A 26,954-nucleotide genomic window follows, 5' to 3' on the forward strand; every position below is an offset into this window, starting at 1 on the left:
TCCTAGGACCTCTCTTGTTCGGTATATATTTCTCTGAGGTACAGGCTAACATGGGAGGACTATGGCTGACCAAGTTCGCAGATGACTGCAAACTGGGTGCCATAATCGACTCGCCGACTGATACAAGCATCCTCCAAAAGGGTCTCACGGAGATGGATAACTGGTGCCAGAGCCATGGCCTAAAGCTAAATGCCAAAAAGTGCATAGTCATCCCCTTTGGGAAAAACAAAGTGCCCACAAATTACCACATAGGTGGTAATCCATTAAGTATGGAAGAAGTAATTAGAGATTTGAGGACCCAATTGATTAACAATCTCTCCTTTGACAATCACGTTGCCAAAGTGGTTAGAAAGACCTTCTATACAGCCCACCTTATTACGAAAGGGTTCACATCTAGATCAAGAGAGGTCATTGTGCCCCTCTACTCATCACTCATCAGGCCCATAATTGAATACAATGCCCCATTTGGGATGTACATTACCCAACACCTGCAGCAACTGGAAAGACCCCAAATGTACCTCACCAAGAGAATCAAGGGACTCAAACAGATGCCCTACACAGTTAGGCTAAAGAAACTCCAGCTCTACTCAGTTGCTTACCGCCTACTCAGAGCCGATCTGTGCCTGACGTATAAAGCCATGTCCAACCCAGAATTAATGGACATGCTCCACCCCAGGAAATCCAAATCCCTTAGACCTACACACTCCAGGGACTTAAACCTCAGCACAGAAATAAATAGGACATTCTGGAGGGACAGATTCATATCCCAGAAGCTCCCCTCACTCTGGAACAAAATCCCAATCCATGTTAGGCAGAGCCTCTCAATGATCCTCTTCAAAAGAAATCTTGACGAGTGGATGGGAGATCGTAGGTTTACCCCTGGGATCTCTTCTGTGACCTACTATACAGAGGCACAGTCAACTAATCTAAAAGGGTGGCGAAAGCCAAACACACTCTGGCTAGGCTTATAAATGCCATAGGGCAGATAGCCTAGTATCAACCTATGAACCTAAGAGAGGGCAGAGACATGAATATTAAGGAAGAAAAAGGACAAAAATCAATAAAAGGAATAAATGTTTGCACAGATCAGGGGACAGGAAAGTCTGTGTGCGTGTGTATTAATTTATTTATATATATGTATATACACATGTAAATATATATATATATATATATATGTATAAATACATAAATATATATATATATATATATATATATATATATATATAGATATAGATATATATACACATACCCACACACAGTACATACATTCATATACACACACACACACACACACACACACACACACACACGCACACACAAAGTGCAATCTCGGCGTTGATATATTTAAGTAGCAGGGGGTGTGGGGTGCAGGTGGGCTTGCCCCCCTGCTTATACTTGGAGAAGAGTAATACGGTTTGTGTTTTATTCGTTTCTGTATGTACTTTTGGTGAAATATAGTAAGTGTTGGTATCCTGTGTGTTTTGAGTATTTTCTGTTTTCAGTCTTTCAGGATTCTGTAGCACACACACACACACACACACACACACACACACACACACACACACACACACACACACACACACACACACAGAAACAGCAAAACTAAATAAATAAAAATGCTGGCAGGCAAAGTTTCACAGGTACAAATCACTCAGGTGATGATAAACCAAAGGTGTATTTAATGATAAAAATCCACAAGAAAAACAAATAAAATGTGAGCGCTTTCGTTAAACAAGTGTTAACTTCATCAGACACCATTAAAATGTAAGACAACCATTTATATACATACAAAAACACTTTGACTGGGTAACTAAAGAGAGGCAGCTAGCTAAGCAACACTGAGATAGAACATTAATTAACCCCTTAATCACTCTGCTACAGTTGAAACTGTTACATCTTAAATACAACTAAAACTTGTAATTAAAAGATAAATTATTGGTCTCATATTTGTCATGAATGGTTATAAATAGAATAAAACTAAAACCAAATTAATTTTTAAAATCTCATGTTAAATATTCACATAATGCTAAAATGTCTCCCAAAGCAAAATACATACAAACGTGCTTGTGCTTAACAAATGTTTTACGATATTTTGTTCCTTTTTAGGGCTTTTAATTTCAATACAGGAGAGATGGACATCCTGTCATTTATCCTTGGCCATCTATCTGCCTGTAGTAAGATTTACCACCTTAACGTCTTTAACTCTAACTGAAGTCCCCAAGGCTTTTTGTCACTGATGTCTACATGGTCTATTGCCATAAATGTGAAACTGTGGTCAGTGTTGTCTTGAATATGCCTCGCTAATGCATTGTTAATGTTATTCTTTCTTATGGCATAGTTGTGTTCATAAATTCTAGCGTTAAATTTCCTTTAGCATTGGTCACATGTGGCCATGTAGACCACTGGCTTGGAGTGACAGTTATATTTACCTTTTACATAATGGTCTATACCATTCATTGTAAATTTACTGTCCGATTTTACCTTGTGGCACCAGTTACAAGACTCACATTGTACATCCCTACACATCCTGTTCTAGTGTAGTTAGAACCTTTCCCAAGAAGGTACTCACACACTCACGCACACACACATACACGTCTCCTGCCACACTTTTTGGCAAGAGGCTATATCTCGTGATCCCTTTCCTCCATGAGACAGAGTGAATGCCTTTCTTCCCCTTTGTGAGGAAAGCTACTCAAGTAGAAGCCTCTAGCTAAAGATGGCTGAATGAGAAGATGAGGTTGTCCATGGAGCCCGCTGTTTTTTCTTTTTTCTTTTATATTACACACACACACACACACACACACACACACACACACACACACACACACACACACACACACACACACACACACATGCGCACACACACACATGCGCGCGCACACACATGCGTGTGCACACACACACACACACACACACACACATTCGCCTAACCCTTTCTCTGTTGGATGAAATGCACAATGCCATGTCTGCATAAATTTCTGTATACCACTGATCACAGCAAGAGTGACATGCACTTACTGTAGTGACTGGATCCTTAGTCTAAAATACAGTTTCATTACTAGACCTTCCTTCCAAATAGTCATGAGGTGGGGCTCAATACCCACACCTCATAGGACAGGGAGGTTTGTTTCAACTGCTTTTTTACATCCTTCTTAGACTTGTTACTAAAGCGTCTAGGCTACTAGATGCACACAGGTTGTTAAGGAGTATAATCAATGCCACAATGTCTGTGCCAGTGCAGCTAACATTTATATGTTGGTGTATGTCCTACAGGCTTATCAAATCATTACTAAACAGCAACGGTCATACAAATGGCAGCTTGTTAGCAGCTTACAGTCGGCATTTTCTCAAGACCGCTACCAGTTTAATAATCATATGCACGTACAGCCCGTTAATGAATAAACTCAGAACATAATCCACATCAAGTAACAGACATGTAATATTTTTAAAATGCCTCTGCAAATTTTTTTTTTTAATTTTGAATGATTTTTCAGTGACTATATGTTGTTATAACAGCAAGAAAATTAGTTGAAAGCACATTTTTTGTTATGAAGCTGTTAAAGTTAGCCTTTTAAAAGAATAACTGCTGTATATTTTTTCACAGTCCTAAAAAAATTAGACTACAACTTTACACTAATGGTTAAACAGATACAAGAGTTACAAGGTTAGCCCTTTATCTTACTCATGAATGAAGTACAAGACAACATATGGCTGTGAATAAATTTCCTCTTAATGTTTTAAATCAAGTTAAGGAAATGCTATTGCCAAGACTCAATAGATCACTTTTAACCTTATTACCTTTAAACTGTTTATCCTATCTTGTCTGACCTTTGTAAGCTCATGCATTTCATTGGAAATCTCCCATCTAGGAAATGGGCCAACAAAGGCACTTCACACCTTTTAAACTAGAGTAATTAATTCTGTCAAAACAAAGAAGATTCAGGATGTTGTCCTCGTCAATTAGCTTTCTTCTTTTTGTTATGGGTTGTATAAGATTTTTCCCTCAGAACGTTTAGCTAACACAGATGCATAGCAAGCTTTTGGATGGACAGCAACATTGTTCACTTCTTCCTCTGTCAGTTCTACATTAGGCTTTCTGCTTGTGATCTCCATTTTTTTCTGTTAAGACATGCTTAAAAACCTTTAACATGCTATTTACAATTTAATGCTTTAACAAAAATACTGAATCACAACTCTGTAGAAGCCCAAGACAAATTGCACGGGTGAAAATCCTCTGAGAAACAGTCTACCACAAGCAGAATTGTTCTGAAACAACTATATGCCAAACAAAGGACCTTAATCACTTAACAATGAAATCAAAAGATCTGGTAAAATATTAAAAATTGAATAAATACTGATAAAACCACCATAAATCAAAAGTACTGTGATAAACAAAACAAAGCGATTTTAAACAAAAAGAAAAGAAAAATAAGAATTTGATCTCATGGGCTTCCAAAACTTAAGAGATTCACTCATACCAGAGATAATTCAATCAAACCATTAAGTGGCATGAAGAAGTGAAGATGCCACAAGTGTATGTCAGCTATGAAGGGGCTGGTGCACCACAGCACTATACCTAAATGCTACAAATCTCAGCTCTGGGTACTACTTTCATAAAGATTAGGACTACTCAAGTTATAATTAAATAAAACTCTTCCTCGGGAAATAAGACTTATGACATCTTTCAGACAAAGAATGGGTTCAGGGACAGAACACCTTCACAAAAACCTTCACAAATACTCAATGGAAATTACAGGAACACAGAAAAAATATAAAGTTACTTGTTAAGATATGATTTGTAGGCTTTTACAGTAAAAAGATACAGGCATACTGAGAAGTCTTCATCTGACAGTTAGCATACTTCAACTTCTAGATTTTTAAATAATACTTCAGAATTCTTCTCTCATATTTTTAATGAAATGGGACTGCAAATATGGATGTTACCTACTGCCAAGGACAGATACGGTTTTGTTAAAGATATCTGTCCAGTCATATACTGACAATACCCAAAAACAGCAACTGCTGCTGAGTAACAGATCACAAGAATGGCTGGAGTTTGCTTTGACCTGCAAGATGCTCAGCAGGGTAAAACAAGAAGTTATATACTCATCATAACGTTTGATGTATGCAGTCCATCTTGCCTCACATTCTTATCCGTGGGTTCGAAGCCGAATGTCGGCCCGACTCGGCCAAAACTCTTCTAGCTCGAAGTCTTTCTATTGGCTGGGCTAAGATGGTATCTCATGCTGCACTGCTCTATATCCCCAGATCTAGTTTGCTGCGAACACCAGCACTCATTCTCCATGCATAACAACACCCAAGGAAAGGAAGAACAAACCAAGAATGAAGGGAGCTCTGAAACCAGACTTAACCTCCAGATCCTCCAGGAAGGGGGAAGGAGGGGGGGGTAATTAAGAATGTGAGGCGAGGTGGACTACATACATCGAACAAAATGGTGAGTACATAACTTCTTGATGTTATGTAGTCCAATCTCGCCTATATTCTTACCCGTGGGACAGCGTCCCTAGCACCTAAATCCTGGGAGGCTCAGTGGAAAATACTCCTGAGCACTGTGGAACCAAAGGAAGACCTGCCCCTAGATACCACATCCAACTTGTAATGAGTAACAAAGGTGTGAGGAGATGCCCAAGTAGCCGCAGCACAAATATCATCCATAGACAATCTGGCCTGATAGGCTGTAAAAGTAGAGTGAGCCTTCACCGGAAATGGTAAATCTTTACCCCTTGAGGAATAAACAAAGGAAATACAGCTGGAGATCCACTTGGACAGAGTGACTTTGGAAACAGGAGACCCCATTCTGTTTTCCGAAAAGGAAACAAACAATTGATCAGATTTTCTGTGGTTTTTCGTTCTGTGCAGATAAAAACGTAGTTGTCTGTGTACATCCAATTGATGGAATTTGAATTCTGCCTTGTTTGAGAACTGGGGAAAAAAACACTGGCAATTCAATGGATTGATTAAGGTTACTGATTGATACCACTTTGGGAAGATAGGAGGGGTTCGGTCTGAAAGAAATGCTGTCCTTGTGGATAATCAAGTATGGGGGTTTGATTGATAGAGCTTGAATCTCTGAAACGCGTCTGGCTGACGTGATGACTACTAAAAAGACAGTCTTCCAGGTCAAGAATTTTAAATCACAAGTAGCTGCAGGTTCAAAGGGGGGTGAAGTAAGAGCCTGTAGAACAAAGTTTAAATCCCAAGGCATGACAGGTTCTGATACCGAAGGACGAAGTAACAGAGTGCCCTTCAGGAAAGCCTTACAGAATCTATGAGCCATCAAACTAGGCTCATTTGTGACATGAAAGGTAGAAATCACCGCCAATTGGACTTTAATGGTGGTGGCCGCTGAGCCCTGGTGAAAAAGCATTGACAAGAACTCCAAAACAGATGAAACTGGAGCAGTGTAAGGGTCAATCCTTTGGGTATGAGCCCAAATTGAAAATCTCTTTCATTTGCTGGAATAAATCTTCCTGGTCGAGGGCTTATGAGAGGAAGATAAAATATGAACTACCTCCGGTGAGAAATGATGAAGCCTAACTAATGACGGAAGTGGAGTAGCCAGGCTGTCAACCAGAGGGTCCGCAGAGAGGGATGGAGCTGCCCTGACATGTGTGTCAGTAAGTCTGGTTGTGGGTCCAGAATCAAAGGAGCTTCCACGAGGTAGGGATGGAGAAAGGGGAACCAAATCTGACGAGGCCAGTGTGGGGCAATCAGAATCATTCTGCTTCCTAAGGATTGCACTTTCTGAATAACCTTTGACAGCAAGGGGACCGGAGGGAAGGCATATAGTAGACCGGAGGTCCAATCGTGGACTAGAGCGTCCCTGGGTGACTCCCCCTGAGGGGGGAAATCAACGTGAAGTAACTGAAAAAGGTTGTAACAAGGCTGACCCCACCTGCGGAAGATCCGTTCCGCAACTTGACAGTTCAGGGACCAATCGTAAGGCATCAGAATAGCTCTGCTTAGCCTCTCTGCGATCACGTTGGACTTCCCCGGAATGTGCGTTGCCACCAGAAAATGTTGGGAAGACACTGCCACACTCGCATGGCCTCTCTGCATAGGGGATACGACTTGGTTCCTCTCTGCTTGTTCAGATACCACACCACTGACATATTGTCCGAGTGGATTGCAATAGTCCCGAGAGGAAGGAAACTCTGAAGTGCCTGCAACGCAAGTAGCACAGCTCTCATCTCCAGGACATTGATATGCAGATGCCTCTCGTGCTCTTGCCACGTGCCTTGGACTGCCCTGTCTAGATAATGCCCCCCCACCCCATCTGGGAGGCATCCGTGGTCACTGTGGCAATCGGGGGGCACCGGAACGAAGGGCTTTCCTGTGTCCAGATTGTCGGTGTGAAGCCACCAACTGAGATCCTGTTTGCACCTGTCCGTAAGTAGAATAGGGTGAGAAAGTGGAAGACGTTGAAGAGACACTGGGCAAAGAGAAGCCACTGAAGGAGTCTCATATGTAATCTTGCTAGAGGAACTAACATAATCGTCGCGGCCATAGTCCCCAACATTTGGAGAATCCATTTTGCCTTCGCTCTTCTCAGAGGGAGCAGGCCGTGAATTTGTTGTTGTAGGGCTCCAATTCTTTCCTGTGGTAGAAACGCCCGCATGAGGACGGTGTCTAGTTCTGCACCTATAAAAGTGACACGCTGTGAGGGCAACAAGGCAGATTTTTCCCAGTTCAATGTTATGCCAAACTGTTGACACAAATTTATAGTGGCATCCTTGGTCTGAATTAGTAGATCCCTGGTGGTGGCAGTGAGGAGCCAGTTGTCCAGAAATGGAAACACTTGGAATCCTTGACATCTCAAGTGAGCAGTCACCACTGCCATGCGTTTGGTGAACACCCTGAGGGCTGTGGCTCGAAACTGAAATTGACTGGCTCCCAGCCGGAAGCATAGGTGACTCCTGGATGCCCTGTCCATTTTGATGTGGTAGTAAGCATCCTTGAGGTCGATGGAGCACATCCATACTCCTTTTCCCAACAATGGGAGAATAGACTGCAATGTAACCATTCGGAACTTGTACTTTTGTACATGGTTGTTCAATCGGCTGAGATCTAATATGGGTCTCGGGTCCCCCTGTTCTTTTCGGCACCAAAAAGAATCTTGAGTAAGTCCCTAATCCGATCTGGTCTGAGGGGACATGTTGGATGGCTCCTTTTTCTAGCAGCTTTGAAACTTCTGAAGCTGCGTAATCCCTTTGACTGGGTGGAACATCCGGGATTTTTCCAACTGGAGGGGGGGTCTTATGAAAAGGGAATGACATAACCTCCGGAAATTATTCGTAAAACCCATTGGTCCTGGGTGATGTCTTGCAAGGCCTCCGGGTATAACGAGATTCGACCCCCGACTGGCTCCGGAAATGCACAGTCGGGCCTCGCATCAGAAGCGATGGGAGGGAGAACCGCAAAAGGAATCGCAGTCTCCCGAGTTGCGGGGGCCTTCTCTGCCTCTAGGGAGACATCTCCCTGAATAACCTCCCCTTCCTCTGCCTCTGGAGGGGGGCTCACCTTGTGCACCGGGGAAAAATTCTCTGTGATTTCTTGAACCACATTTTTCCACCCCTTTGGGCCTTGGGATAAGGCCTAGAGGGAAGGGAAAAATGGACTCTACAGCAGACAGAGTTTTTCCCTCCTGCTCGCACCTGGTGAGGGTGTCTTTCACCTTGGTTCCAAACAAAGAGGAACCATCAAAGGGGGCATCGGTGAATGAAGACTTGAAGGCCTCTGCGAAATGACAAAGGCGCATCCAAGCCTGTCTCCTAAGGGCGACTCCTGAACTTGCTGCCCTACTCACTCCCTCGGCTGCATATGAAATCAGCCTCATGGAGAAGTTAACAATGGAATTGAGGGTAGACATCTGGGCGTTAACCATCTGGGTCACCACCTCAGAAATTTTACCTGTGAGAGTATCTCCAAGCTCCTTGAGGAGATCTCTCTGGAGCCGTGTAAAGTGAGACAAATAATTCAGTGACCGTAAGGTAAAGGTCGCTGAAGAGAGGGTACACTTCCCGTACCAGTCCATGGTCCTAGATTCCTTGTTAAGAGGATGGACGGTAGAAGAAGTCTCGACTAATTCCTTCTGTGTGGCCGCTGCCACCACCATGGCATCCACAGGGACTCCCTTGGACAGAACCTCCTTACGCGGGGGAGCAGACAGAAATTTATTGGGTCTCCTGGGAACTGGTTCCACAGAGTCAGGGTTCTCCCACACCCTTTGAAAAATCAAATCCAGGAGCTCGTCGAAGGGTGGAGACACCCAGGAGGTGGAGGGCTGAGCACCAAAGGCCTTCTGGAAGACAGACTCCTCCTCAGAGGGGGCTTTGGACGGCCAGACACCTCTCTGTTTCAAGATCTCTAGGATGTCAGAGAAAGAAACATCCTCAGAGGATGACTTGGGGGACCCCTCCGATTCCTTGAGGTCAGTATCTGATGTGAGAGACTCATCCTGGGAGTCTATGTGCTTCCTCTTGCACGTTTTCTTTCTAGGGGGCTCCTCAGGCAAGCACTCTCAGAAACTTAGGGACCACTCATGAGGGTACCCTGAGGCCTTGGGGCTCCGCTGTCTAAAGATAGGTGGTGATCAGAGACCTGCACCGAGTAGTAGGGGACAGAATGACCGACCCGCATGATGTCGCTGACGATCTGGCCAGCGCACTCCGCATGGCCTCAAAGGCTGGTCCCCCAGAGTCCGAGGAGCGACCAGCCTCCGAAGCCACGACAGGAGTCGGACTTCCCCATGCCGAAACACCGAGAGGGACACTAGGAACAGAGAGATGTCCGAAGCCTCTCCCTCGGGTCCGACTGAAGAATCCAGAGTCCTGAATCCCATGGATGGTGCCGATGGGGTCGAAGCTGATGTCGGCACTGATAAGCCAGGAGCGGCCATCGGAACCGACCTGGAGACATCACACGGAACCGAGCACTCCGGCTCCAAAGGCTGGGATGCGCTCGGCGGAAGTATCGAAGTAGGTTGCAGGATGGGCTCTGGAGCCAACTGGGACGGAGCCGAGAACAATTTTGCCAAGACCGGCGACTGAAGGAGTCTCTGCACCACTCTATCGACGTCCACATCCGATAATATCCTGGAGGATTTGGAGGACAGGGAGGGAGATCGAGACCTCCTCTCAGGTGATACTTGCCTAATACTAGGCGATCGGCTCCGAATAGCTTCCAAAAAAGATTGGAGCCGATGCCGGTTCCATCACCACTGATACTTCCTGCTGCCCCGAGGACGGTGAAGCCAAGGATGTCGAAGCTAATTTAGCTATTTTCTCCGGTGGCTCCGAGGAGACTGAAGGAGCTGGAGACCTCTTTTTAGATTTCGTGGTTTTAGCTTTAGAGCTGGAAGCAGTTTCCAGACCCTCTTCGAAGGAGGGTTTCAGAATTCCCTTCAAAATCAACGTATTCTTTCTTTCCTGAAGAACCCTAGGACTAAATGCATGACAGAAGCTGCATGACTCCTGGAGATGGATTGCTCCCAGACAATATACAAAGACAGAATGTCCATCGGTAATGGACATTTTATAGCCACACTTTGAGCATTTCTTAAAGCCCGAGGGCTTGTGCTCCTTAGAATCTTTAGACATCGTAACCAACTACCACCAATCACAAAGACAGATAATTACAGGTACGGAACCAAGTGGAAAAACAGTCATAGACTTACACCACACTTAGGGCGGGAAAAAACTACCACTAACAAAAACTCTAACGAATGATCCTCTGACACACACAAGAGCAGGGGTAGGACTAAAACCTCTAATTTACACGGTTTTAGACCGGAAAGTTTGTAACACAGGGAAGCAAGAGGACAGACTAGGTCCTCTAACTGAAACGGGCCTAGCCCGTTGGAACAACTAGTGGGATACCACCGAAACAATCACACACACACACAACTTTTCCACAAAATAATACCAAACGAACAATAGCTATTAAAATAGCTTTTTGTTTGCAATAAATTCTCTCAAGAAGAAGAAAAAAGGGTACTTAGCCACAGCCAAGAGCGAGACCACGTCTAAGCTACACGAGTGGCAAACAAGATCTGGGGATACAGAGCAGTGCAGCATGGGATACCATCTTAGCCCAGCCAATAGAAAGACTTTGAGCTAGAAAAGTTTTGGCCGAGTCGGAGCCGACATTCGGCTCCAAACCCACGGGTAAGAATGTAGGCGAGATTGGACTACATAACATGTACAATTTGTTGCAAAAATGCAAGGCAAACACTTACAAAATTAATTACTGAAGAATAGTGATCTGAATAATTAAAGAGAGTTCAAATCAAACATTATACAGGGAGGAAACAAAGGTGGGAGATGGACTGCTCCACGCTGTCTGTAAGACACCTCCAATGAAACAACAGGTCATGGACAGAAATAGAATGGTAAAGTTACGGATATTAGAACAAAACCTTGTGCGTGTCTGAAAAAGAGACTTGCACATAAAGAAACAAAGAAAGTTGACTGATCCAAAGTAATAGGCCAAAAGTCCATCAGAGACAAGAAAAACAGATTCAGACCCTATACCTATCCAGATAAGTTAATGCCTGCCACAGATCAAGTATTCAGACCTTTAAAATTACTAGATGGCAAACCTGTTTGAATTGAGTGAAACAAAATGCAGGCTATGCTAAAGTTCCATTTTTTTTGTGGAAAAGGATCTACTGGTTCAACCCCATTTGCCTTTCAAAGGTAGGCAGAGTTAACTTGCCAGAGTGCTCACAGGACTAGGGATGAGCACAAAAATGTCTTTCCTTCCATCTGCTAACCAAAGACGAGAGGGAATGCTCCATCCTATGCTCATTCACTTTTTTGTTTCTTAATTTACTTAATGGTTGAGCTGCAGTAGCGTTGTCGCCTCACAGTTAGATGTTGCCCATTCGATTCTCGGTTAGAGAGTCTTCTGTGTGGCGACATGCGTGAATGGGCGTTCCTTCATTGAAGGTTGTGCGTTAGGCCCGGCAAGCCAGCACGTAAAACTCTACTGCCAATCATTAGCAGACCGGAGTTCCGCTGTGGCGACCCCTAACCGGGAAAAGCAGAAAGACACAAACAAACAAATTTACTTAATGGTTGAGATTACAATACACAACTTTTTATATATATAAAAAAATGAATTTGAAAATGTACTTTCCATTGTCCTGCTATCATTTCTAAGATACTTACATCTGAAAATGTTGGACTTAATAATTTTCAGTAATCATACCTAGCCTACCTATACACTGTGTGTCCATACACTATACATTGCAGGACTTCCTGTCTCTTCAAATAGTAAAGGGGGAAGGACACTATCTACTAAATGTAGAGATACAGTTGCACTGAAATCTGAAATATGGGGAAAAACAGGTGCGGGGGAGTAGAAGGTTCAACCCCCCAAAATAAAACAGCCTACCACAGTTCTAGTAAATATACTGTGCGGATACATAATTGTGGAAAAATGACCAAGTAGACTGTATCACTGCCAGCAATGAAATAAAAACTGCATACCATCAGTGATTTTCTACATTACTCATCAAGTTTAAATCAGCCAGTTAAAATCAACAAGATGAAACCTCACCCACGTAAGACTCATCAGGTAGTATTAAGGGTGAAGGCTCACAATATTCTTCATCTTCTCAGACCAGATGCCAGAAAATATTCTGTCTATATCAACAATTCAGCTATGCAGTACAAATGCCCAGTGGCACCACACTGGTACAGTAGCATACTGAGTTATGTAGGGCGTAAATGTGATAAAGGTGGGATTCCCAATTGCTGTGAAAATGATAATGGTGATAAAACCCAGTGATGGAAAGGAAACCATCAAATTCAAGCTTCCACCATAACAGCAGAAGTAGATCATCAGATTTATAATCTGCAGGTGCTCATTCTGCAAGCAAGTAGAGAACTACAGCACTTCTTGGAAGCATCACAGGGGCTTTTAGTGGGGGGGGGGTAATATTAGAAAAGTACAGTTTTGTACCTACCATAAATGTAGATGTCCGAGAGGAATGCATCTGCAGTCTTTACAAATGGGTTGTCCTGTCGTCAGGCAGCCCTTCGGTCGGCCGGATTCCAAAGTCTGGGTCTGGCTTCGGCTGGTGTCGCACTTCACCCGACGTCATTGCGGCAGTTCTTCGGGTATAAAGGCATCAGCCGACGCCATTTTCCTCAGTGTTTCTTGCCCCAGATGCCAGGTGCCCTCTTGGATGGCTAAATTTGGATAAATGCCAAAGTTTCCAAATAGTAGAGAGCAAACACACAAAATAAACATGTATGTACATATATACAAACAAATACACCATAATAGATCCCCAAGCTAGCTGAAGATTGGTAAGTACCCTAGGAGTACCTCAGAGGGGAAGGAGGGTGGGTAATCCTGACTGCAGATGCATTCCTCTCGGACATCTACATTTATGGTAGGTACAAAACTGTACTATGTCATTCAAGGATGCATCTGCAGTCTTTACAAATGGGTAGAATACCATAGCTAAACTAGGGGAGGAGGAAATGAGAATAGATTATGGTGTAGTCAGGATCCCTTGCAAAACAGCAGTGGCAAAACCAGCACGGGATCTAGAGTATAGAGGTAAGTTATAATGCTTGGCAAATGTATGCACGGAGGTCCAAGTAGCAGCCTCTATAATGTCCTTGGTAGCCACTCCTCGTAAGAAAGCTGTGGTAGTGGCTGTAGCCCTTGTGGAGTGAGGCCTGATATTCTCTGGAGTTTTCTTTCCATGGTAGGAGTAACAAAATCTAATGCAATTTCCTATCCATTTGGAGATTGTCTGTTTAGAAATTGGTTTTCCTTCTTTTCCTGTTGCATATGCTACCAGAAGCTGTTCAGTTTTTCTATTGTTTTTTGTCCTGTCCAGGTAGTAGCGTAATTGTCTGTGTACATCCAAGGTATGTAAGAGCTTTTCTCCCCTGTTCTGTGGATTGGGGAAGAATGTAGGAAGGTGGATAGCCTGATTTAAAGAGACTCTGGATACCACCTTAGGCATAAATGTAGGATTTGTTCTCATGGACACTCTATCTTGATGGAAGATCAGGAAGAGTTGTACTGCCATTAATGCCTGTAGTTCAGAGACCCTTCTTGCTGAAGTTATTGCCAGCAGGAAAGCAGTCTTCCAGGATAAGTATTGCAATTCTGCTGTAGCTGCTGGTTCGAAAGGAGGTAGAGTCAGATTTTCTAGCACAAAGTTCAAGTCCCATGCTGGCAATGGAGGTTTCCTGGGAGGTTTTACATTTTTAATTCCTCTCAGAAACTGTCTGAGCAGAGGATGCGAGAAGACAGGAGGATCCAAGCTGTATTCTGCTGAAATAGCTGATGCATGTATCTTGATGGAGGAATAAGACAGGCCTGTATGGAAGAGCTCCGCCAAGTACTCCAGGATGTTGGCTATGTTTACCAGTGTCACATCTTGCCCCTTTGCAGTACTCCAGATGAGATATCTTTTCCATTTTGCTGCATAATTCTTTCTTGTTGAAGGTCTACGAGCCTCCAGGATTATGTCTTTAACCCTTTGGGATAAATTTGGGTTAATTGCTGTTATGTAATGTTCCAGGCAGTTAGCTGCAGAGTTTTTAGGTTTGAATGCAGAATGTTGTAGTTGTTCTGTGTCAGCAGTAATGAGATCAGGGGCAGTGTCCATATTTGTTCCCGGGACATGCTCCTCAGCAGTGGATACCAATGTTGTCTTGGCCAGTCTGGGGCTATCAGAATGATCCTCGGACGTTCCTCTTTGATCTTGAGAAGCACCTTGTGCATCAAAGGAAGTGGTGGGAATGCGTATGCTGTCAGGCTTTTCCAACTGAAGGATAGGGAGTCCACCTTCCAAGCAAGTGGGTGGTAAGTCCTTGTGCAGAATTTCTTCAACTGGTGATTGAATGGGGATGCAAACAAGTCTATTTGTGGTAATCCCCATTCTCTTGTGATGGTTTTGAAAATGTCCGGATGCAGCATCCATTCGTGGGCATCTGTTGTAGTTCTGCTTAATATGTCTGCTAGAATGTTTTCCTTCCCTGGTACATAAATTGCCTGTAACTGAATGTTGTAGCTCAGAGCCACATCCCATAGGTCCAGTGCCAGCCGGCATAGAGGGTATGAGTGTGTGCCTCCCTGTTTGTTGATGTACCACATAACTGTGGTGTTGTCTGTCCTTATCATCAACTGGCCTTCTTGGAGAAGAGGTCTGAAAGCCTGGATTGCCAATTTTACTGCCATCATTTCTTTTAGATTTATGTGCAGATGCAGCTGGTCTTGAGTCCATAGGCCTTGAATGCACTTGCCCATCATGTGTGCCCCCAACCGAGGTCTGAGGCATCTGTCGTGATGGTTTGTCTTGGTTGACTTTTGCAGAAGGGCAGTCCTGTGTTTGATTGACAGGCCTGAGCCCACCATAAGAACTCTTGCTTCAGGCATGGGATCATTGGAATTTTGGTTTCTAGGCTGTGCTTGTGCTGAGACCACAAATTCTTTAGGTACCACTGTAGCTTTCTCATATGAAGCCTGGCATGAGGGACCAGTATTATGCAGGATGCCATGAAGCCTAGAGCTTGTAGCACTTTTCTTGCAGTTAGATGGCTCTGCTTTGTTAATGCCAAGAAGTAGAGAGGAAGTTGCTCTTTCTTTTCTGCAGTTAGAAATGCCATTTGTTTTGATGTGTCCAGTTCTGCACCCAGAAAGGTTATTCTTTGGGATGGAATCAGCCTTGACTTTTTTGTATTGACTGTATATCCCAGGGCTTGTAGCAGGTAGATGACTCTTTGTAAGTCTTCTGTTAGTTTGTTTTGTTGTCCGCTTGTATCAGGCAGTCGTCCAGGTAGGGATAGATTTGAATTCCCTGAAGTCTGCAATGAGCGATTACTGATGCCAGGCATTTCGTGAACACTCTGGGCGCAGTAGATAAGCCAAAGGGCAATGCTGAGAATTGATAATGCTCTGATCCTGCAAGAAATCTGAGGTATCTTCTGCAAATTGGTCTTATGGGGACGTGCAGGTATGCCTCCTTGAGATCTAGAGTTACCAGCCAAGACTCCTTGCCCAGCATGGGAAGAAGCTGCTGTAGGGTCAGCTTTTTGAATTTTGGAACAATGAGGAATGTGTTTAAAGTGGACAGGTCTAGAATAGGCCTCCATTTGTTTTCTTTTCTTGGTACCAGGAAGAGCCTGGAGTAAAATCCCTTCCCTTGCTCCATAAATGGTACCTTTTCCACAGCTCGCATTCTTAATAATTGAGATATTTGTTTTAGAGCTTCTGTCCTTTGAGAAGGTGGTAGGTTTGGCATTCCTCTCTTTCCTGGTAGAGTATGGAAATGGAACCTGTAACCTTTGTCTATAGTCTGCAAAATCCATTTTTCTCTTGTAATGCAGTGCCAGTTTCTTGAAAATAATGTTAGCTTTCCGCCTAAGGGTGCTTCTAGTTGTTCCCTGGTAGGCGGTGCCACCGCCAAGTCACTGTGATTGAGTTGTTGTAGTGGTGGTGGCTGTATCCGTGCCTCGTTGGTTGTTACCCTGCCACTGGCGACCCCTGTAGGCACCCCTGGATTGGTTTCTGCCTCTAGAGCGCCTATTTCTGCCTCTTTGTGCCTTAGAGGAGTCCGGAAAGGACCAATTCTTGGAGGGCCAATTCCTGCTAAACCTTGGAGGTTGAACTTGTAAGAAATCTTTTACTGTTTGCACAGATTGTGCTTTCTCTTCCATCTTTTTTAGTACCTGCTGTGCGGGGGCACCAAATAAATTGACCTTGTCCATAGGTGCATGCAAAAGCTTAGATTTGACATGGTCTGGTAATGCCTGTTCTTTCAACCATGCATGCCTCCTGATAACTGTGCCAGTCATGGCCGATCTAAAGGAAGCCTCCAGTGCATCATAGCCACATTTTAAAGAATGGTTACTAACCTGCTGTATGTTATGTAACATTTCTTGAACATACTTTTTATCTAAAGATTCTTCAGAGGACAGCTTTTTAGTCAACTGGTCAAGCATAAACTCTTGATATTGAATCATATGAAATTGGCAGTTTAAAGCTCTAGCCGACAAAGTAGCAGAGGTGTAAACTTTTTTACCCGATCTCTCTAAGGACCTGGATTCCCTTTCAGAGGGGAGGGGGTTTTTAGAAGAAGTAGCTGCTACAGCTTTAGGGCCCTGGGAGATAGTCTCTGGATCTGCAAAAGGGGCCTTATATAAGTGGTGATGAGTGTCCGGGACCCTGTAGTACCTATCGGGCTTAGCAGGAGCCGGAGGTAAAGTATCAGGAGCAGTGCAAGCATCATTAAATGCATCATCAACAACAGATAGAACTGGAGGTATAGCTAAAGGCCTATGCTGTGGCAAGTGTAGAAAGGTCCTAAGCCTTTTTCTAGAGTCTGAGAAATATTGGCCCTGCCACTGAAATTGTTCCCTCATAGCATGCAAGGTTTCCCCAAAGGAAAATTCCTCAGGAGGAGAGGCTGAAGGGATGGACTCCTCAGCATCAGAGTCTTCATAAGGAGAATAAGAAGCCTCAGGAGGGTCTGTATGTTCTGAGTCATCAGAGGAATCATCTGTGGCTACTGGCTCAGGGGGCTCTGCTCTAGGCCTCTTTTCTGGAGGAGGGAGAGAGGCCCTGTCTGGATGAGGCTGGGCTCCACGGATTAAAGAGATGAGATCCTCTGCCAAAGAAAGCATATGGGAGCTGGTGCTGGGCCTGTGAGAGGGGGCTTGGCAGGCACAGGTTTTGATGCTTTGGCTGCTTTAGCCCTGGCAAAGGCCTTAATAGACATAGCTGGAGGAGGCCTAGCAGCTCCACGTGCAGGGGTAGAAATATCTAGGGGAATGGTGTCTGATAAATCCTGTGAAATCGCAACAGAAGGTTGGATTTCAGAAGCCGTTTCTACCAGGATAGAAGAGGCCTCGGTAGAAGGCAAGTTATCGGCTGAAGAAAGAACCGCTTGCTCGGTTTCAGCCGAAACCGAGACACTCGTGGTTTGCTTAACCGCGATTTCGGCCGAAACCGCGGACCGCGAGTGTCGGTCCTTTTCTTTGTGCTTTTTGGTTATTTGCGTAGTCGGAGGATCCGACGGCATAATGTAGGCAAAATCGGAGCCGAAAATCTGCTCAGCAAAGTCCGAGCGACGTCTAAGCGTCCGTCGGTTAAAAGAAGCACAGGCTAGACAAGCTGCTACGTCGTGGTCTGGGCCTAAACAATGTATGCAATAGGAGTGGAAATCTTTATGAGGTATTTGTTTCCCACAAGATAAACAGTTATTAACTTTCTCTGACATCGGCTGAGGCAAGAAAGAGTCCCCAACGGGGTACTTAGCTTTATAGAAGTCTTCGAAGTAGTATTCGGTAGTAGTAATCACTGGATCTGACCGACCGGCACTTGCGAACAGCTTCTGCTTCGGGCGCCACGCGGCAAGAAAGACTGAGGAAAATGGCGTCGGCTGATGCCTTTATACCCGAAGAACTGCCGCAATGATGTCGGGTGAAGTGCAACACCAGCCGAAGCCAGACCCAGACTTTGGAATCCGGCCGACCGAAGGGCTGCCTGACGACAGGACAACCCATTTGTAAAGACTGCAGATGCATCCTTGAAGGACATCAGAGTCAGTGGCACTCTGCAATCCAAGCTTCACTCTGCAATCCAAGCTTCAGTCAATCAATCAGTCAATCATATAAATCAATATGTAAAAGGGTTATATGGCCAAAATACTTAGTTGGTCATTAAAGATTTGAGTATAAATGCATACTGGCTGGAAACTACACATCTGTACACAGAAAATGTATCCTAAACATTTACTTTTTCAGAGACACTTACGCATAATCTCGCCATCCCCTTTACAGACTCTGACAGTCATTGCTTGACCATATTCCAGGGCAATTTGGGAATTTACTTCTTCAAGTGTGACCTGAGGAAACAAACAAAACAAAACATAAACAAAATAAGTCTCCATTCTAATTAAGAGAATTCTAATTACACAGAGTACCTAAATGTAAATAGGAATGCTTGGATTTAAATTTTACAGGAACAAGCATAATCTTATTTTGGGTGTCTTCACGGCATACAGCAGTTCAGATTAAAAATTGCAAAAACTAAAATGCAAAAGACTTCAACTCTAAAGCAGATCCATGCACAGTTACTGCTAAATGCACATAGCACTTTTTAAACAAACAAAAAGCATGTTTTCCTCTGGGGAGCTTTTCTCCCTACCCTATCTTCTTACAATTTTGGTATGAGTGGTACTAATAAGCTCTACCATTTTTAGAAACAATCATTCATCAGTTAAGTAGGGAAATCAAAGGAAGCTTGAGGGGAAACTAGCTCAAAGGCAGGAAGTCAGAATCTAAAAGGATGGGAATAGTGACTTTGCACCATCACAAAGACATTAGAATTAATATTCTGAGAGGGCAATATTAGGGCTGCACATTTCTGAAGAAATAGTAAGAAAAAAACATTGAAAATCATTACAGTGATAAAATACAAAGAAAAGGTATAACAGGTGAACTCATGAACTGAAACTTTTGACTCCCAAAATGAAAGTTAGTGTGAGTGTAAACTTCCTACACTTGACTTACACTCTACTCCTATTCAGACTGTTATACTGAGTCTATGACACTTCTTCTGACTATCTGTCTCTTAATGCTGTACTGAAAAAAATGAAGCGAGTCTTGATCCACTGAAAAAACAAAATGAGCATGTCCCCAGCACCTGCCCACATGAAGGCTGCGCCCCCTCACTACTCTAAATATAGTAACTCAAGAGATCACTCAGTAGTGTAAGAGGAAATTGCCTTGCCCACACTCTTACTCACTCTCTGCCTACAAAGCATTCATTTATCAAAAAAGCAACAGAGGGACGAGAGGAGATCCATTATGTTATACATAACTTTTGCTCGATAGTGGTGCTCTGCCACCCCGACCCCCTGCCCCAATTATCTTTACATCACCTCCGATGATGCTCCAATTATAACCTCTACGGATGCATCAACTCAAAGAAAATGGAAGGATTCCTCTTCTCTGGTTTGACAAAGGGAATGAGTCCTTTTACATTTTCTCTAGATTTAACTCAAAGTGGTATACTTGGAGGTGAAGCCCTCTTGAAAAAACAGATGCTGCTAAACATGTTGCTTTTAATGATTAATACGGAGTTGCACTGATGCAAAGGGACACAGATTGCTAAAACAGCTAGTGATAAAAAGGACATAAGGAAGTCAAAGTAAATACTTAATTTTATAGGTATTAACTGTCAAGCTGCTTAGGAGAAAACTGCAACTAGCTCACCAGGCTCCATTAAAGTAACTAACAAACCCTTAACTGTGCTGCCCTACTGGATTACTAACAAACTATGCTATTGCATTGATGTAAGAAGTCCCATTTTCAAGAAAGGTCCAGGGTGAAACGTTCATGCTAATTACAGAATTGTTTTTTTGTCTTTTGATTTTTTAATACACTTAAAAGATGAGCATACTTTGACATAGCAGGAAAAAAAGTTAAGAATAATCATAATAATGACTAGATACAGAGGATTATGACTGGCTTTCAATCATAACCAACTTGACCTGTTAGTGCACCAGAAACGGATGTCACAAAATGTATCTCAAGAGTGGAGAGAAGTGAAGCCCCAAAGATGAAATTGATATTCATGCCAAAAACACAAACACACGTAATATGACTGGAGATCATAACTGTAATACAAAGTTTCAGCTATGCCATTGTGTTATTAGTTACAGAGAAAAAAAAAACAAAACATAGGGACTGAAAGTATTTAGTACTGCTATACAGAAAGTGGCCAGAAATGAAGGATCCACAACAAGGGCTGTAAACGTTGTTAGCCACCTCACTCTGCCATACTTTTTTGGTAGTAAGGTAGCACCGAGTGTTATTGAAGCTTTTAATGTTGTCAGACAATTCATTCTTGTCAAATGTCTGTAAGTGTATTACAGCTTTTACATCACTTTCCACACTCATCTGTGGTGCTTGTCGAGTGTACTGTAGTGCAAGAAGTATTAAATGGTACATAACCAAAAGCAGTTGAGCATCTCTGAAAGCTGTACTAGATGCCTGTTGCACACACAAGTCATCTATTTACATAAGCAGACCTGGGTAACACTTGTATTAGTCACCATCTAGACTGTAACTAAGGATTATATTAATTAATCGGCCCTGAAGACTTCTGTAATAACCAGAAGGTTCAGAAGTCAGCTAGTAGTACAGTAATAATGATTCAATGAGTCTACAACAGGGCAGCTGTATCGGTTTTGAAGCTGCTACAATAAGAATTGCATACAAAAGTCAGCCTCGTGTACAGTAAAGAAGATAAAGCTGCAGTGGAATAAAATTACACGGTGTGGTATAAGAGCAATTTCAGGTTTCAAAAAACTCAGTGGTATAACAGTTATGTACATTATTATTTTGTTGACTTTGTAAGCCCATAACACAACTACAGATGAGACAGTTAAAAAATGTTTGCTATTTGAAATATTGGATCATGTGATATCCTTGCTGTAAACACAGTTCTTCAAAATGGAGGAATAAACTACTTTTGTGAAGACATTTATAATGCAGCTCCTGATATTACTAGAGAAAGCATTCCACATTTAACTGACACAGATTCTTGTAAAAGAATCACCAAATGAGATGTACCTTCTAAACATTTCCAATTAGTACCGAACAGTAGATAGTACAATTGCATAAGAAACTTACCATAATTTTAGATGTCAGAATGTGTTCTCTATTTCAGTCATAACTTATAGGGATTTCTGCCATAGGCAGTGTCTGCTATCTGGCCTGATTTATCACAGCAAAGAGTCCTCGCCCTATAGTTGCAATGAGGTTGTCATATCTTAGATGTCTCCATGTACCTGGCACACAGGTGGAGTCTGCCCACACCATCTTTGGTTCTTTCTTGTCACCAAGATGAGCAAAGCCATGTACATGGTAATGCTTTTTCAGAGTATGGCTTATGGCAAGGATGCAGCCTGTGACAGAGAATATAAGCCCTCCTCATAGGGACTTGAACACTGAAAGAAAGGGAGAAAGGCAGAAGACGGCGGCATGTAAAGAACTTACTCTAGCCTCAAAATACTTCCACTGCAACAAAGGGGAAGGAGAAGAAAAACACAGAATTGGAGCGTAGGCTGCACTTGGCTAAGCTTTGCAAACAGGTCTTCTCTTGGGACTGCTTACCACCTGACTTGACCAAACTGACAATTCCTCAACCATCAAAGAAATGGAACTTTGAAGTCTCAACAGGATGATTAGGAAACTGAACGTAAACCTACTGTACTGTACTTCACTGCAAGAGGCAAACAATTTGTTTCTTTTTCCTACCAAGTTGTTTTATGAAATAATCTCAGTCCTCAGGAGAAAGGTGTAAATTGTTAACAACCAACTCATTAGCCTTCCTTAGCAAGTTCATTGTTTCATAACCAAGTACAAGGCTAGCTGCCCTTGTAAGCTAGTATAAGTCTGGACAGTTTCCCTTTTTCGGCTTGAATTTACCCATCTCATTTGGTTACAGACTGGCCTTACCCATCCTCATGGTCAATAATTATATATTACCCCAATTGAGAATAACTGGGATCATACCATAGATAATTTGAGGGGACCCATTTATGAGGTAGAGCATTTAGGAGCTGCCTCTCTCCATAAGTAGTACGGGGACATTCCTGTGGTAAAATGTTCTGCTTCCCATCCATAAAGTTGCATTTGAATATGGACAAGGATAGACTTTGTTTAATGTGGATGGGGAGTCTGTTCCACAGCAGTGATATCGTCTGCAAGATATACCTAGCCTTACAAGCCTTTTCATTGCTGTTGTAGAAGAGGTTTAGAGCCCTAGACTGAGGACTTCTAATGCCACTGGACTTTCTGATGTCCAGTAAATCCATCAGTATTAGGTCGCAGGATGCCTTGTATGCCAGCCATAGGTCACCTCTTAGCAGTCAGTACAAAATCAGGTATGGTGACAGGGCCGTAAGTTCGTCTAAATAGGACGGGGTAATAATGGAGAGATGAAAAGTCAGCAAGCAAAGAAGAGTAGTAGTGCTGAAACTGAATTCATCCTCAAGTCTTGGCGAGTACCTTCACGAGTTGGACCTTGTTTTTTCACAAAATCTCACCAAGGTGACACTATATAGACTGTATTTATATAGCATATATTATGGACAGAAGCAAGTCAAAAACAAAAAAATGATAGTTGGGTGCACAAGACCCAGGATAAAAAAAAGCACCCAATCCTGGTAGGTCGAAACTTAAATATTGCTTGAAACCACCACGAGGAAGAAAATTTTGAATCTTTTTATTATTTTTATTATTTTTTAGTGTTTTTTTACTTGTTTTTCTACCAAACATCATTCAATGTAAATGCTTTCAGCAGATCAATGTGAATCCACTATGCAAAATTCATAGCCAAAGTAAATTTCTTCCCGACCATATTGCTAGGTAGGAGAAAAAAAAAAAGACATCCCTCTATGAGGAACTCCTAATTACTAAAAATGTACTTCTGTGTCACACTGATTCCCTGTGAAAGAGGGGTTGGTAAGTGTTAAATCTGGAGGCTAGTCTCTCATCAAAACGTATTATCAGCACTTATCAGGATGTCAGCAACCACACCACCATGCTATTTACCAAAAAGTAAGCCCTCCTTTGCCAAGGTACTTAAAATCTCTCTCCAAGCCTCAAAGGTCTTCAAGGCACAAACCTGACAGACAATTCCACTAGCAGCACAAAGACACTACACCACCTACACATACCATCTTTCATTTCACCATACTGGCAAGAGAGATCACCCAGCTAGCCCCCACTCTGAGCCCTTAAGATCTCTCCAGTCAGAGAATTTACATGGAAATGTCTTATTCATAAGTGACTACAAACCAAGAGACATGCATCAATCACTAGGCAGTGCAAGGAAAGGGTAAGTGTGACTTGCCTCTCAGCTGCCAGGACACAACAGGTTACAAGGGCTCTCATGTTCCTTCATCCTAAGTACACATATGACATGGCCATTATGCATGAGGTGTAAACCACTTGTGATACACCCTTGGATTACAGGAAGAGAGACATAGTGGGGCTCTCAAGATATATAACAGAGGCTAGTATACAGCTAGTCTTGAGCAGTATCCTCCCTTTACTGAAAATGATATTACAATATGAACAAAAAAGACAACAGACTTTAATAACTGGCCGAGATTTTTGTGTCATTTCTAGGGGATTCCAATGTGTGTTTGCCTGGAAGCAGATGTTGACAGTCCTAAATACTTTGCAAGGGATGGTTTATACCTCCCCCCTCGCAACTTTCATATATTGGCATTTTGTACATTTCTCCACATGGCTTTTTAAGGCAATGGTCAACCTGCTACATCTACTAACTGAGCAAAGCCAAACCTGAATAAGTTAAAAAGCAGCACTGCTCAATGCTTGAAGCCTCAAAAAACCAAAAGCCCTACCTGAAGTCTTTTTAATCTTAGAAAATACTAACATCTGCGTCACTGCAACATGGCTCCAATACAATCACACAATGATAACGCACCCTCCCTACCAGGATTCGATTCTTACAACTCTTTCAGTCCTGTCACTGAGAACAACTCTTTTATATTCAGTGATGAGTCTGTACTTCTCCACATCTCCATCACTTGTAAGGAAAGATAATAACTTGGAACTCCTCCACATACTAACAACTATAGTTTCCTACAAAATGCTGGGTAACCAAGAACCTCTTCCATGACACCCACAAGCATCTTTGAGTTCCCAACGATTGAGCCAAACAGTATTATTCCAGTGATTTCAACTATCAATCAATAAATTGTAAGACCTATACTACTACAAATATGCACAATACTTCCTGGATCAAAGCAAACTCATTTGACCAGATAGCCCTCTTTCCTAGAAAGGGGACAGACTTGCTTCACCTTCTCATCACAAACATTATAACACTACGGTCTACACCTATAATTACCCTATTAATGGTCAGGTCTCACCTCCATCTCAGTGGTCCTCACTATTAGAACCATATCTAAAATGCACATAAACCCTACTATTTCAGGTATCTCTCTAAGGTAAACTTTTGCAACTAACTGATCTGGCTCAAGATCCTCCTCTTCTTGAGGACCCTGTGGCCAATACCACTGCATTTGCAGAAAGCATCTATGCTTATCTCAATGCCTGCTGACAGGAACAGTTCCAACTGGGTACAAATGCAGTACCAAATTTTGGAACAACTCCCTACGGTGGACTCTGGTATAAAGAAAATATGCAACAAAAGGAAAAAAAATCTCCTTATACTTTAAGCATCAACTGAAAATCTAATACTCTAAATCTGAACGTCAGAAATTACATTAAAATAAAAATGAATACCAAGGCTAAACTGAAAAATCACCACCACTAGCATGGACAACTGCAAGTCCTCCTTCAGCTATGCTAGTAACCTTAGTAACAACAATGCCAAGCACTAGACCGAGTGGATTCAGAATACTACCACCTCAAACTTTAAAGACATAGCAAACATATTAGACAAATTTAGTTCTACCTATACTTCAGTCACCCCCAGATTTCCACCATGGCATACTGTACGTAGCCTTTGCAGCAAGACTTACAAGGCTCTTTTGCAGGCAAAAAAGCATACAGCAGTAGGGCTTTCAAAAGGCACAGAACCTTTCCTTATCAGAAGGAAACTCTGTCTGTTACATCTACTCCAGACTTTGGTAAATCTCAGACTCTCAAATGGATTCATGCCAGCGACTTTGAGAGCAGCTGTGGCCATCTCCCGAGTGGTCCCACCACAGATGGAGGCAACAAAAGACCTATAAGCCCTACCAAGTCTGTCTGCAAGATAATGGACATATCATTACAGATCTCAAACAAAACAAAGGTACTGGGAGCATAAAATCCCTCGACCCATCTCAGTTTGGGTTTCAGAAAGCTTGATTCCTGCCTTCTCAGTTTTGTGAGTGACTTTTGAAATGTCACAAAGGCATTGGATGAGGGCAAAATGGTGCATACAGCATACTTTGATCTAGCAAAGGCATTTATCAGCCTACACCTGTAGATTACAGACAAATCAAATATTAAATCAATATACAATTCTCTGGATAGCTTGTTGGCTCAAAGAAAGAGCCCATAAAATCAAGACTGGGGGAGACACCCTCTCAGGTCTCCATACTGGGAATCTTCCTATTTGGATTCTATTTTGTTAATGTTCAAGCGGAAATCAGGGGACTCTGTTTGACCAGGTTTGCAAATGCCTGCAAACTTGGAGCCATCTTCAACTCTTCTGCAGACTCCTGGATCCTACAAGAGGGTCTACTACGTATGTGCACATGGTACCAAGATCATGAAATACTACAAAGTAGAATACTATAATTTGGAAAACACAGACATCCTTGTACCTACCATATAAGACCCCCCCCCCCCAGACAGATACTGCTTCTTGGGGCCCAGGCTCTTTTCATTGACAAGAAGTTCTCCCTACAACAACCATGTCTCCACAGTAATTAGAAATTTCTTGTACCTAGATCAGCTGATCATCAAAGATTTATATTCTAAATCCAATAATGTTATAATTTGTCTTTACATCTCTGTTATTAGGTCCCAAAACTGAATATAATGCCCCTTTTGGTATGTATTTGGCCAAGCACATGATTTGGCTCAAAAGACCACAGTGCTTCCTTACTGAGGAAATCAAATGCCCCAAGTTCTCTGTCCTATGAAGAGTATCTTCAAACTCTATCCACATTCTCAGTGTCTCATATATGCCAACCTAGATTACAAGGCTTCAAATGACCCTGTCTTGTGTGACCTTCTACACATCCATATTTAAGACCTAAACTTTCAAAGTGACATAAGCAGAACCTGCTGAGAAAGGGATAACACTCTAAAAGAACTCCCCACATCTGGAAAAAACTCCTCCTCCATATAAAACAAGTACTCCCTAACTATCTTTAAATGTTACCTGAATGGATGGATGGG

General features: G+C 42.7%; 1 protein-coding gene across 10 annotated transcripts in view; it reads right to left on the reverse strand.

Moving 5' to 3' along the window:
• The window catches only part of SNRNP25 (small nuclear ribonucleoprotein U11/U12 subunit 25), a 426,702-nt gene that overhangs the window by 310,867 nt on the left and 88,881 nt on the right, over positions 1-26,954 (reverse strand). For all 10 annotated transcript variants that reach the window (XM_044089460.1, XM_044089462.1, XM_044089461.1 and 7 more), the window contains one exon: positions 18,808-18,898. In XM_044089460.1, coding sequence (XP_043945395.1) covers positions 18,808-18,898 — 91 coding nt within the window. The remainder of the gene's footprint in view (positions 1-18,807; positions 18,899-26,954) is intronic.

The sequence above is a fragment of the Protopterus annectens genome, chromosome 12.part0 (assembly GCF_019279795.1).
Source record: "Protopterus annectens isolate FY-2018-M chromosome 12.part0, PAN1.0, whole genome shotgun sequence".
Lineage (NCBI taxonomy): Eukaryota > Metazoa > Chordata > Ceratodontiformes > Protopteridae > Protopterus > Protopterus annectens.